The following is a 14428-nucleotide window of genomic DNA, read 5'->3' as shown; positions in this document are numbered from 1 at the left end:
AGTTTCCCCTTCTGTTTTTTTTATGTGGAGACGGAGCGACAAACTGTAGAGATGGAGCGACAAACTGTCAAATTCAATTTGTATTTGATATTGTATACTTTAATTATTATAAACATGCTCAGCATGTAAGTTTCTGTTAAATCAAAAGGAATAAAGAATTCATTTTGTTCTTCATGCAAACTGTTTTCTCTTCTGTGTAGGAGATTGCATCAACAATTTGAAAGCTATAAAGAACAAGTGAGAAAAATAGGTGAAGAAGCCCGCCGCTACCAGGGAGAGCATAAGGATGATGCACCAACATGTGGAATTTGCCTTAAAACAAAGTTTGCAGATGGTTGTGGCCATTTATGCTCTTACTGTCGGACCAAGTTCTGTGCCCGATGTGGAGGTCGTGTTTCTCTACGATCAAACAACGTAAGTGATACAGTGTTAAATGGATCTTTTTGACACAATCAAACTGGAGGTTGTTCAAATTCTTCAGTCACTTAAACATGGCATTTCCTGCCTTAACTTGACCATCTCATCCATTCATCATGTCCCAGACCCTTTTATTTAAGTGGGGTTTCAATTGGAGTAGCTAATAAGTAGAAATAACATATTCCAAAAGTATGAAGGTGTTTAGAGCTCTAAAATGAGTTAGTTAACATAAAGGAATATAGCACATGATTATAGTGAGCTATAGTTTGAAGGTAAAATTCTCATTTTGCTTGGGATGGTGAATTATATTTTCATCTTAGATTTTTGTGAAATGTTCCATATTGAGCCATTTTGATTAGCTCTAAAGAAGTTTAAGCTGCTGTTTCAAAAATAGCTATTTTTATAGCTTTTAATAAAGGTTATTTATGTTTCTCTTTTTAAAGAGAATTTGATGAAGAGAAAGGTAAGCTTTTCTGAATCGCACCAATAACACAGAGGCCAAGGTCCTATTTCACTTTATATATGCAAATGGTATTTACCCCACCATGTAAGTGCTGTTTTTGGCATGTGTGCACAGTTTGGGATTCTATTTCAGATGCAGTATGGATTTGCATGTGCCCACATGACTTCTGAGCATGCTTAGAAGGGATGTGCTCTTGCTGGGTGGGCATTCCAGTTGCAGTAAGCTTACTTGGGTATGCATTCAAGTCCTGAAATGTTAGCCAGGCAAAAATCCATGACTGGCAGATATTAAACCACAGAGAAAGGTCCTCCTGTGTTTTATCTTGATGGTCTAGTGCCCAGGGCACTTGCCCAGGAAGCATAAGAACCAGGTTCTAGGTCCCCATCCTCCTACAGTAGTTTGAACCTACATCTCCTACTTCCCAGGACAGTATTTTAACCACTATGCTGCAGGTTAGGTGCTAACCATATGCGTCTCCAGCCATTGGAGAACACTGGGGAAGTTTCAGCCCTCTGAGCTCGTCTACACATGTAATTAATGTGCACAGACAAACTCCAGAGCTTATTGTTCTGGAGTTTTTTGCTCCCATGTGTGCTATTTTAAAGCCCAGGGCTGCTCCGATAGGTTCCATCTGCTGTACAGCAGCTGGCTGGGGCATGAGTATGCTTCACCATGGGGGCTGGCGGCTGGTTAGACCCATGCTGAAGCACCCTGTGCCCCAGCCAGCCAGGCCAGCATCTACACATGTGTTGCTACACATACAAGAACTCTTCAACAGATTAGTATTTGTATTTACAAGTTAAGGTATTTAACATGTCCTAACCTGCTCTGAAGTTTTTCTATGTGTGGCAGCACATTTGTAGATGCTGCCCAGGCTGGCTGGGGCACAAGGTGCTTCACTGTGGTACTAACCAGCAGGGACCCCCCCCGCTGAAGCACCCAATAGACACAAGTCCTAACCTGCTGCAGAATTTTTTCATATGCCCTAATAGAAACGCATGTGTAGGCACTGAGACATTTACAGTGCAGTTAATTAGTCAATTGTGCAGTAAACTTCTTGTGTAGATGCACCCAGTGAGAGCAAGGGTCCACAGTAGAACTCAGGGCTCCCTCCTATCTAGAGCATTAGTCATGTTACTGAGCCACATCCCCTCTGGCTTCTTTCTGGATCTCCATATCTCCCTCTCTTGCCTGCCCATGTGTCTAGGTTCAAAAGCAGGATGAAAACATGAGAGGATTCTCCTCTGCCTCCTTTATTTTGTTTCTTCCCAGTATGTACACAGGTCAAAAGTCTGCTTTTCTACGAGATAAAAATGGTATTAATATAACAGAGAAACAGCCATTTAGGTGATAAAGTGAAATAGGATCCATCTCCAGGTGTGTTAGTTTCATTTTAAAAACTGTATCTGTAAATTAGCCAGGGTTGCTTTGGAATTGTTTTTTAATCCTTCTGTTAAGCAAGTGAGATTCCCATTAACAACAACTAGTAGTTCGTATAAACCTAGCTAGAGGGTGTTCCCAATCACCTAAGTGTTCCCAAACTTGAAGGCTCTTCAGGGATCTACTCTTTCTCTTGGCAGTCTTCTGATCCCATGGCAGGTGGCTGCCCTCCTCAGTTGTGCATAGAATCATAGAAAATTAGGGTTGCAAGGGACCTCAGGAGGTCATCTAGTTCAACCCCCTTCTCAAAGCAGGACCATCCTCACCTAGATCATCCTACCTAAAGCTTTATCTAGTTGGATCTTAAAAACCTCAAAGGATGCAGATTCCACCACCTCTCTGGGTAACCTGTTCCAGTGTTTTACTACCCTCCTAGAGAGAAATATCTAACCTAAACTTCCCTTGCTTCAACTTGAGACCATTGCTCCTTGTTCTGTCATCTGCCACCACTGAGAACAGTCTAGCTCCATCTTCTTTTGAACCCACCTTCAGGTAGTTGAATGCTATAAAATCCCCACTCAGTCTTTTCTCCTCTGGACTCAATAAGCCCAGTTCCCTCAGACTTTCCTTGTAAGTCATGTGCCCCAGCCCCTTCACCATTTTTGTTGCCGTCTGCTGGATTCTCTCTAATTTGTCCACATCCCTTCTGTAGTGGGGGCCCCAAAACTGAACACAGTACTCCAGATATGGCCTCACCAGTGCTCAATAGAGGGGAATAATCACTTCTGTTGACCTACTGGCAACACAGCTCCCAATGCAGCCCGGTATGCCTTGGCCTTCTTGGTAACAAGGGCACACTGCTGGCTCATATTCAGCTTATTGTCCACTGTAACTTCCAGGTCCTTTTCTGCAGAGCTGCTGTCCAGCCAGTCAGCCCCCAGCCTGTACTAGTGCATGGGACTGTTCCGTTCTAAGTGCAGGACTTTGCACTTGTCTTTGCTGAACCTTGTGAGACTCCTTTTGGCCCAGTCCTCCAATTTGTCTAGGATTCTACGCTCTGAATCCTGGCCCTGCCCTCCAGCATATCTACAACTCTCTTCAGCTTGATGTCATCTGCAGACTTGCTGTGGGTGCACTTTAAGCCATTTTCCAGGTCGTTGATGAAGACCTCAAACAAAACTGGGGGCACTCCATGTGATACCAGCTGCCAACTAGACATCAAGCCATTGATTACTACCTTCTGAGCTCCAGCCAGTTTTCTATCCATGTTACAGTCCATTCATCCAGCCCATACTTCCTTAGCTTGTCTGTGAGAATGTTGTTGGAGACTGTATCAAAAGTCTTGCTAAAATCAAGGTAAAACCCATCCACTGGTCTCCCTGCATCCACAGAACCAGTTACTTTGTCATAGAAGGCAATCGGCTTGGTCAGGCATGATTGCCTTGGTGAATCCATGCTGACTGTTCCTAATCACCGTCTCCTCCTCCAAGTGCTTAGAAATGGATTTCTTGAGGATCTTCTCTGTGATTTTTCCAGGGACTGAGGTGAGGCTGACTGGTCTGTTGTTCCCTGGATCCTCCTTTTCCCCTTTCTTAAATATGGGCAGTATGTTTGCCCTTTTCCAATCATCCAGGACCTCTCCTGATCACTATGAGTTTTCAAAGATGATGGCCAGTGTCTGCAATCACATCAGCCAACTCCCTCAGCACTCTTGGGTGCATCCCATCTGGCCCCATGGACTTGTACATGTCCAGCTTTTCTAAGTAGTCCCTAACCTGCTCTTTCACTACTGTGGACTGCTTACTTCCTCCCCAAACTATGCTGCCTGGTGTTGTAGTTTGGTAGCTGACCTTACCTGCCTTACTGAGGCAAAAAAGGCATTGAGCACTAGCCTTTTCTGCATCCTCTGTCTCAAGGTTGCCTCCCCCATTCAGTAAGTGACCCATGCTTTCCCTGATCCTCCTCTTGCTACTGACATACTTGTAGAAACCCTTCTTGTTACCCTTCACATCCTTGGCTAGCTGCAACTCCAGTTGTGTGTTGGCCTTCCTGACTTCATCCCTGCATGCCTGAGTAATACTTTTATACTCCTTCCCAGTTATTTGTCCAGGTTTCCACTTACAAGCTTCCTTTTTATGATTTAGCTTACTGAAGAGTACCCTGCTAAGCCAAGCTGATCCTCTGCCATACTTGCTAGTCTTCCTGCACATCATGATGCTTTTTTCCTGCACTCTCAGTAAGGCTTCTTTCAAGTATAGCCAGCTCTCCTGGGCTCCTCTTCCCCTGAGACTGGCTTCCTAGGGGATCCTCCCTATGAGTTCTGTGAGCAAGTTGAAGTCTGCTTTTCTGAAGTCCTGGGTCCTTACTCTGCTGATTGTCAATCCTTCCATTCCTCAGGATCCTGAACTCTATTGTCTTGTCACTGCTCTCCAAGTTGCATCCACTACCACATTCCCCACCAATTTGTCCCTGTTTTGTGAGCAGCAGGTGAAGAAGAGCATAGTCCCTAGTTGGCCGCTTCAGCACTTGCACTGGGAAGTTGTCCACAACACCTTCCAGAAACTTCCTGGATTGCCTGTGCACTGCTGTTTTGCCCTCCCAGCAGATGCCAGGGGGATTGATCAGGAAACTTCTGGTAGCTGTTTGAAGAATGCCTCTTTCACCACTTTCTTCTGTCTGGTGGTCTATAGCAGGCCCCTCATCACGATATCACCCTGGTTGCTTTCCCCTTTGATTCTAACCCAGAGACTTTCAACAGACCTATCTCTAGTTTCATGCTGAAGCTCTGATCAATCTTATGGCTCTTTTACATAAAGTGCAACTCCTCCTCTTCTCCCCTGCCCGTGCTTCCTGCACAGTTTGTACCCATCTATGATAGTCATGCATGATGTGTGAAATCTTATATAGAAGTCCACTGTCATGTACTAAACTTTGGATTATGAGCTAGCTCCAGTACACGCACACACGCACACACACACGCACACACATACACGCACACACACACACACACGTGTGCACGTGCTTATATTTTCATTTTATTAATGGATTTGTTAGCTATTAGGAGATCAATTCTGGCTTTCCAGATACTGTTTCAAGGCATTGGAGTCTTTGGGTGCCTGCACACATGTGAGGATGCTACTCCGATGCGCTGTAATTACAGCACGTTGCAGCACACTTGATTAATCAATTAATCGAGTCTGCCGGAGCATGCTAATTAGCGCTCTCCAGCAGGTTCTGCGTCTCATATGTTCAGCATCCCTGCACTTCAAAATGGCGATGGAGGGCACTTTAACTATTGAATGAGCTTTAGTTAAAGGCCCCCATTGCTCTTTTGAAGTGCAGAATGCTGAATACACAAGACACTGTGGACGCTTTAATTAGAGGCACCTATCAGAGCCACTTTAATTAGAGTGTCCCCCTCTCACCACTCCTGGAGCACATGTAAATACATCCTTTGGCACTGTTGTAAATGCATGTAGACTTTTTCAGAACTATCTAAATTGAGTGATAACTTGGCAGAAATATGCATAATACTACCTAATGCACCATTAAGACTCCTAGTATCCTTACCAGGAGTTAAATACACTTTTTGAAAAATCAATATAGTTCTAGAGTTTAAAATATTAAACCTATATGAAGTTTTGAAAAGTAACTGGATGCATTTCATTTTATCACCTGCAGATGGTATCACCAGAGCAAGTTTTTGGAAAACCTAGTTTACTGTGCTATTTTAGGTAATATTTGGTATCATGGTATGTATAGCACAGCTTTCCTGTACTCAAGAAGAGCTAGTATATGTTTTAGTTATTTTTTATCCCATATTTTTCATCACATGTACAAAAATTGGGCTAAATTTTGTCCCTGATGTAACACTCCAGATGACTTTTGGCGTGTCTTGTTATGGGTGAATTTGATTTACTTTGATAGAACTTAGAACTTTCATAATGCTAAAATGCTTTCCTGTTGTGCCTAATTTTGTACATTGGCTTGCACAATCTTCATGGATATTTAAATTAAGTCCAGGAAATGCATTAGTAAGGTACAGTGAGGAAAGAAAATCCTCAGAAGATTCTTCAAGTATTCAGTTTAGAAAACTAACCTGCATGTGAGAAATAGGATACATCTAATATGGAAAATAGTTGACTCAAGCAATCTGTTTATACAGTTCTCTTTCCCCCTCCGTGACTCAGTTGTGATACAGGTACAATTTTTTTGTACCTAACTTGACCTTGTTATAATTGGGACAGATAATTAGGCTAAAACCCAGTTCTGAAGCAAGAGTAAAGCTCTTGACTCATGGGCAGAATTTTCCCATGCTTGTAACTGGGTCAAGGGATAACAGTCTTGTAACTGTATTATCTGATGGAGTTGTTTTTATAGTACAGGTTTACAGTCCAATTTTTCACTTGCTTAAAACTTCAAAATGGGCAATTTGGGCCTGTTACAAAAGAAAGAAAAGAAACGTAAATATCATGCCTGCTTTAGGACCTTATCCTATGTAATGATTAGACAAATTTCTGTAAGAGACAATATTAAGTTGTAAATTTGTGAAAACAAATAGCTTTTGATGGAAGAAACAGAAGCTGCAGTTATCGTGATAAATGTCTTTGAAACACTTGGAAGTTGATTCTTGTGAAAAAAGAAATTAATTGCTATTGCTTCCATTCTTTCATGTGTCTTCTCCATTCTTTGCTAACATCTCTTATACTTCTGTGGGTCCATGTTGGGATATATATTTTCTGTATATGCAATAGTATAAGTATCTTTTTATTTAAAAATGTTATTTTTTTTTAATTCTTACGTTTTCAGCTCTATATAGACACTTACTAGAATTGCCTTTCTTTGAAATCTGCCTATTAATATTTGCCTCCCTTTTTCTTTTTCTCTTCCTATTTCTTTTTTCTCCTTATTCTGCTTCCTTGGATGCTTTCCCAAAGGAGGACAAAGTGGTTAGAATCAATGCTTTTTATTATTTATTATAATAATGTTGTTAGTTAACTAAATGTGAAACATATTTATGTTAAGTATTGAACTGAAAATTTAAAATGATCCCATGTAATAAAAGCCCATTCTTAGTTTGTGTGCAGTTGCTGAAATTAGGATAATCAACCACATGCATTAAAATTGTGGGAAATCCAAAAGAGGTAGAAAGTTCAAGAAAGGTTCAGGGTGTGCTAAAATACAGCTAAATATAACAGTGAACTTCCTTCAGTAAAAATGACTGTAATTCCCAATCCGGCTTTTGATTTTCAGATATGAGGTTCTTCCATCTTCAGGAAATCTAGTTTAATTTTAAACATATTTTCATTTGATTTATGTTGTTTGTTACATCTTACTTCTGGCTGCAGCAAAAACTCAGGGATGTGGGAAGTCAGCCTTTTGATCTTACATTTCAAATGCTTTCACTGAGCTAATGTTGGAAAGTGATACAGGGGTGAAAATATAGCAGATGGAAATATGGACTCCAATGCGTATAAAGTATGTTTTTGAAGAGTTCTAAAGCCGTTTAAGGGTCAAATTAAATATGGAAAGTTTCAGCAGAGTTTCCTGTGTACCTTATGAAAAAACACCATGTTTTAATATCTAGTTGTTCATTCAGCATTATAACAGTGACATTGCAGAAGGAGTAGGCATCCCTTCTTAGTTCCAACCAGGCAGATGTTATACATACCCATAGTTCTGACAAGTCACTCTAGGTGGTGAATACATAAATATATTGGGCAAAGATGGATAGCAAACTCCATTTAGGCTCACCTCAAGAGAAGAGTGTTAGAGGCATTTCAGCCAACCATTTACCTACCCCTGACTTGAAGGTGGCAGTGCCACATCTGTGTCATGGAATGGTAGTATTCCATAACAGAAATGGCACCCTAGGACAACCTAAAACCAGTGTTGTGCAATAGCTGACAAAACATGTTACATGTTTTCTACAGACATATTAATGTTGAAATTGCTGTACCTTATATAAAACTTAGAACACTTCTCTGTAGCATCTCTGCATAGATGCTACTGTTTGTACTAGTTTACACTATTGGTCCTAATGACGGATATCCAGATTGCTGTGGGTGGAGTGTCATGTGTCTTTGATATTGATTAACATATAGTGCAGATTGTATAGATAGAGATTTTGATTTTCATGGGCATTTTTGGCAAGGTGCCTTCTAAGCTTGAGAATTGATCACTGGGGCCCCTGGCAGATAATAATGTAAGCATATGATGGGATCTGAGGAATTTTATTTTGGATCCCCCCAAAAATGTGTTTCATGCCATGCCAGCCATTCAAGAACTGACATGGCAGGACATGCAGTTTTTGTGATCTGGGATAAAATTTCTCAGATCCGATCATGCATCTGCTGGTGCTGTGGAGCAATTCTCCAGTGCTACGCTTCCCAGGCCACCCTTTAAGCTTACTGGCTCACAGGACACCTGGGACTGGGGAGCTCCTTCCCAGTCCCAGGCTCCCTGCACACCCAGACCTTTGAAGGGCACATTGGACACCCTGGCATTGGAGACTGGGCCCCTGATGCTGGGTTGCCCAGAATGTCTTTAAACTTGCTTGTGCAGGCTGAACCTGGGCTTAGGGGACTTCTCTCCAATCCCAGGATCCTGGAGTCCCTGGACCTTTAAAGGCTGCCCTGGCAGTCCTGTTCCCATTGCTGCCAGGGATATGGCAGCCTGAAAACTTCACTGACAACTCTGGTACTCAGGGAGCCAGCTTCTTTTCCACCCCCCATTCCCCTATGGAAAAGGCAGGGCATGTTAATACCTTAGGTTGCATACACACATACTAAGTCAACTTAAAATAAGCTGACTTAAGTAAGTTGCCTTAAGTTAGACCACATTGGAGAATACACATATAGCTCCGTGACATATGGGGGGAGGTGAGCACGCTAGCAGGGAGAGAGAGATTGCAGAAGGATCTGGATAGGTTACAGGGGTGGGCTAACAGGAACAGGATGCGTTTCAATACGGACAAGTGCAGGGTGCTGCACTTGGGCAGTAGGAACCAGCAGCACACTTACACAATGGGGAACTCCCTACTTGAGAGCACGGAGGCAGAAAGAGATCTTGGAGTCATTATTGACTCCAAGATGAACATGGGCCGACAATGCGAGGTCATGGTTGGCAGGGCTAACCGGACCTTGTCGTGCATCCACAGGTGCATCTCGAGTAGAGCCAAGGAGGTGATCCTCCCCCTCTACGCGACGCTGGTCAGGCCACAGCTGGAGTATTGTGTCCAGTTCTGTGCGCCCCATTTCAAGAGGGATGTGGACAACATGGAGAGGGTCCAGAGGAGGGCCACCCGCATGATCCAGGGACAACAGGGCAGACCCTACAGTGAGAGACTGCGGGACCTGAACCTATTCAGCCTCCACAAGAGAAGGCTGAGGGGGGACCTGGTGACCGTCTATAAACTCACTAGGGGGGACCAGAAGGGTTTGGGGGAGACGCTGTTTCCCCTAGCGCCCGCTGGCATAACAAGGAGTAATGGGCACAAGTTGATGGAGAGGAGGTATAGATTGGACATCCGCAAAAACTACTTCACAGTTAGGGCAGCTAGGAGCTGGAACCAGCTTCCAAGGGAAGTGGTGCTGGCCCCTACCCTGGGGGTCTTTAAGAAGAGGCTGGATGCCTACCTGGCTGGACTCATTTGAGTCCCGTTTTTGTTTTGGGGTTTTGTTGTTCTCCCGCCCTGGCAGGGGGTTGGGCTAGAAGATCTAGTAGGTCCCTTCCGACCCTAAATCTATGAAACTATGAAACTATGACATGGTGGCCGCAATCCTGTGAGATGAGTTGACTTAAATAATATGACTCAAGATAGTCTCGGAGGTGTATTATCTTGCGCTGCATTTAAGTCAGCTTTGCTCCACATACATGTGTATGCTCTGACAGTTAAGTTGACTTAAAAAAGTTAAGTTGGCTTAACTGTCAGAAAGTTAGTACATCTATATGCACCCTTAGAGACTAACTTGTTCAGAAAGACATAAGCTTTTGTAGGTGATAGCCTCTTTTTTGTAGTATCTGATAAAGTAGGCTGTTACCTACAAAACTTATGCCTTTCTGAATGAGTTAGTCTCTAAGCCTCTTCTCTATCCTGCCTCTGAACCTAGAGAGGAGGTGTCATAGGGAGGCAAGGCAAAACAGTACTTGGCATGCCAGTGCAAGCTCAACTGAGTCTGTATGTGCAACTCGCTGAAGGGTCTGCCTGTCACACATCAGACTCCTCAGCCACTCAAGAAGCTGTGGTGATACCCGGAAACCCACCTAAGGCACAGTCTCCATGCTCTCCTGAGAGTGATGGCTGCCAATTGATGATGATAATCTCTAAGGTGCCACCCAGCCTTAGCTATTGGCTGGCTTCAGGCTAACATGGTACCTTTATCCCTCTTGGAGTGGGGTGAGAGAGCAGAGCATAAATGCTACTTAGTCAAATGAAAGCATAATACAAACCAACCACAAAGAAGTTGCCCATTTAACGAGTAAAATTTTTGTGGCTGGTTTGCCATTTGGTAGCATGATAAATTGTTGCATATGTGGCATGTTATACTTTATTGTGCTATTATCATGTTAATTACATAATAAATAAAATGGCTGTTAGGGGTCTTGTTCTTCTAAGCATCAGGTTATAACCTGTCTATAATAGATACACATCTGTGTACTTTATTCAGGCTTTTTAGTGACTGTAACATATGATTTCCTACAACTTCAGTCCATAGTTGCTTACTTCACTGCAAGATGTACTTGGTGCTCTGGACAGTGATGAATTGATATCTTGGAGTTTTCAGCTTTTATGTTTTAATAATATACCTCATACTGTGGGGAAGGAGCTCCCCACTTTGTGCTGATCTTTTGCTAAATCAGTATGTCTTTGATTAATCCAAGTTGATGTACAGAAAGGACAGCACTATATATAAGAAAGCACTTGATGATGTTCCCCCAAGCACTTCCAGGAGTGACTAGAAATAACGGTCACAGGCGGGCAGAGGGGGGATTCAGAGTAGACATCAGGAGGTGCTACTTCACTGTCAGGGCAGCTAGGATCTGGAACCAACTTCCAAGCGAAGTGGTGCTGGCTCCTACCCAGGGGTCTTTAAGAGGAGGCTAGATAAACACCTTGCTGGGGTTATTTGACCCCAGTACTTTTTCCTGCCATGGCAGGGGGTCAGACTTGATGATCTGCTCAGGTCCCTTCCAACCCTACCAGCTATGAAACTATGTCAGGAGTATAATCAGCAAATGTATCAGTGTTGCTTTCCAGTGCAAGTTTTTAATAGTCCTAGTCTCTGAAGGCTAATAGATTTTTCCCCTTTTAAATTCCATGACTGAAAAGGAGGAAACAATGTCCAAATCTTGTCTAACATCTCTCCCAATCATATAGCTTGTCCAGGAGAAGATATTACCAACAAATCTGTCTTCTTTAACAGGTCAACAGTTAGCATCACTTATGTAAAACAATGTCAGAAAAATCAGGTTACTTTTTATGTTCAAATACTCGAAATTCATGTCTAATCTACAGATTGGCCCTTGTCCCATGTTCTCTATTCAGTGAGGCACCACCAGATGTTTGGTGTAAAAATGCAATATAATTTGATCTGTGATTCCTGCCATGCTACGTATGGAGGCACTATTATGGGATTGGGAATCAGATGGCAATTGTGTTTTATTACTGGTGCAAGGGTAACCCGAGATCATAATCAGAAAGTAATAAGGTGGGTGCTGGTGTTCCCAACTCAGAATGTGAGTCAGCTGATTCTGGACTGTAATTTAAGGTATGATGGGAACCAGCCCCATTTTTTGTGTGTGAAATAACTGTATGGCTTTCTCCCTGTTTTATTGCACTGTCATTTGCCTGAACATGTGGTTGGTTACTATTTAAAATGTGAGTAACTGGTTAATCGCATCTTAAGTGTAATATTCGCTAGGGGACTGAGAATTTAAGTTGAGTACAGGTTTCCTTAAGATTGGCTTGTTGTTTCCTTTTAGATTAACACTAAAGTTTAATTACATTACTTGTCATACATGTCCTTCAAGTTGCCATAAATGAGGGTTCAAGTGTTAGCTTAGAAAAGTGTTAGCCCAGCCTTCACTGTCAGGACAGCTAGGTTCTGGAACCAACTTCCAAGCGAAGTGGTGCTGGCTCCTACCTTGGGGGTCAGTACTCTTTCCTGCCATGGCAGGGGGTCAGACTTGATGATCTGCTTAGGTCCCTTCCGACCCTACTAACTATGAAACTATGAAACCTTTTATGTCCTATGGGCTGAATTGGTAGTACCTGTTCCACCTGCAGGCCAGATGCAATATGTGGGGCAGACAGCATGGAGGCTTAATCCAGTCATGCCATGGCAGGGGATGGAGAGGAGAAAGAGGAATGGCTCTGTTCCCTCTCAAGCACATGAGGTGGGGAGAGAGAGGAGGAGTGGCCTGGCCCTGACATTAGTGTGGGGGATGGGAGGGGAGTGTGTGGCACAGGCCTGACCTGGCCATGTGGGGCTTAGGAATTTGGCAGCAGGGGAGTGGTGGAATTATTATTTGGCACTGTTCCCCCACCACCAAATTTCTTGACATATGGGGAGCCCTGTGGCTGGATGCCATGGCTGTGTGGGCCAGAAAATAAATATGATTGCTGCTTATAAATGTATCAAGCGATAAACACCCAGGAGGGAAAATAAGTACTTATATTGAATGCCAGTAATAGCATGGGGATGCAGGTTTTGGGGTCATAGTCAGAGTGGCAGCAACTGCCGTCTTCTCCACCACATCTGCTACCCCCATCTTGTTTTACCCTCACTGCAGCCTCTGCCCCCATGTTGTCTTTCCCTCTGCCACTGATGCTACTGCTCACCTGGCCCCCTATTACCTCTGTGTCCCCTGCCTACTCCTTGCTGCCGCTTATCCTTCAACTTGGCTCCAGCTCTGCTCCAGACTGGGGCATGCAATATGCTTTTCATCTGGCCCCAGCTTGGCCACACAGTGGGCCGGGGCCACGGCTGGAATTGTCACCACCGCAACTGCTGCTGTGTGACCAGGCTGGGGCTGAAACAACCATGTGTTACATGCAGTGTGATACGTACGTGAGCTGGAGTGAGGCTGGAGCTGGACTGAAGCCAGAGAGTAAGCAATGGCAGGGTGAGGGGGAGCGTTAGGTTGATCTTGGTGTAATATTTGGACGTACCCTTTGCTAAAAGGACTTTGGAAGCATCTTAGTCTTATGAGAGAGAGTGATCTTTTTATCCTTTAGCAATTTTCTTTTCATGAATAAAGCTTAAGATGCTCACTGTCAGTCTATTGTCATGCAGTAATATTCAAAGTTATCCTGTTTTTTAGTGTAATGACTTAGCCCCCTAACTACATGCAACTAATGCAACTATATTTTTTACAATACGCATTTAAGAGGCTATTAAATGCCTTTATTAATAGGTGTAATATATATATATTTTTACTTAGCAGAAACAAGCCCTCAGAAGTTGTAATAAAAAAGCCTGTTCTCTGATCCACTTTGGCATAATATACTTTGTATTTTTTCTTTTGCTGCTTATGGGCTCTTAACTTCCACTGTATATAATAATTTCCATGGATGACAACATATCTCTGGACTTATTAATTTACTTCTGCATGTTTTGGTTGGGTTGGGATTGTGATTTGCACAATTTACCTCTGCCAAATAGTGATGTTGACTAAGGTGTCCATTTTCCTTCTTGTTCTGGGCTATTGGCATCATGGAGATATACAAAGTAGTCAGACTGTGTGGGACAGCTACTCCTTCTGCATAGGTGGCAGAGAATGGGCAGAGGCTGGAGTCCTTCCTTGCACAGCTGGGTGGACAATAAAGTAATTCATGTAAAATGGTGGAACCCTAAGGATGGGTGGGGAACTGAGACTAGGTTGTGATTGGCAGGTTGTGTAAATCATAGTTAAAGCTTCTTTACTGTGATTGTTTTACAAGTGGAATGATCCACATGATCCACAAAGCGTTTAGTAACAGCTCTTGTGCTGTCCCTATTTAACATTTTAATGTACAAAATAATCTTCAGCAAAAGGCTAAATATCCTTGGGATTAAATTCTGTCCTTTTGTTGATTTATTTTATAAACTGCAAACTGTGTGAGATCTACTAAAGTTTGACAGATTAAAAAATACGTCACTCCCACTTTTCTGGTCTTGCTGCTGC

General features: G+C 43.0%; 1 protein-coding gene across 6 annotated transcripts in view; it reads left to right on the top strand.

Moving 5' to 3' along the window:
• Window positions 1–14428, top strand: part of RIMS1 (regulating synaptic membrane exocytosis 1) — a 717876-nt gene that overhangs the window by 263123 nt on the left and 440325 nt on the right. For all 6 annotated transcript variants that reach the window (XM_019520475.1, XM_019520481.1, XM_019520477.1 and 3 more), the window contains exons 2-3: window positions 201–414; window positions 7198–7209. In XM_019520475.1, the coding sequence (XP_019376020.1) occupies window positions 201–414; window positions 7198–7209 (226 nt within the window). The remainder of the gene's footprint in view (window positions 1–200; window positions 415–7197; window positions 7210–14428) is intronic.

Source organism: Gavialis gangeticus, unplaced genomic scaffold (assembly GCF_001723915.1).
Source record: "Gavialis gangeticus isolate Ggan-Ray unplaced genomic scaffold, GavGan_comp1, whole genome shotgun sequence".
Classification (NCBI taxonomy): Eukaryota; Metazoa; Chordata; order Crocodylia; family Gavialidae; genus Gavialis; species Gavialis gangeticus.
This window is presented reverse-complemented; position numbering and strand designations above follow the sequence as displayed.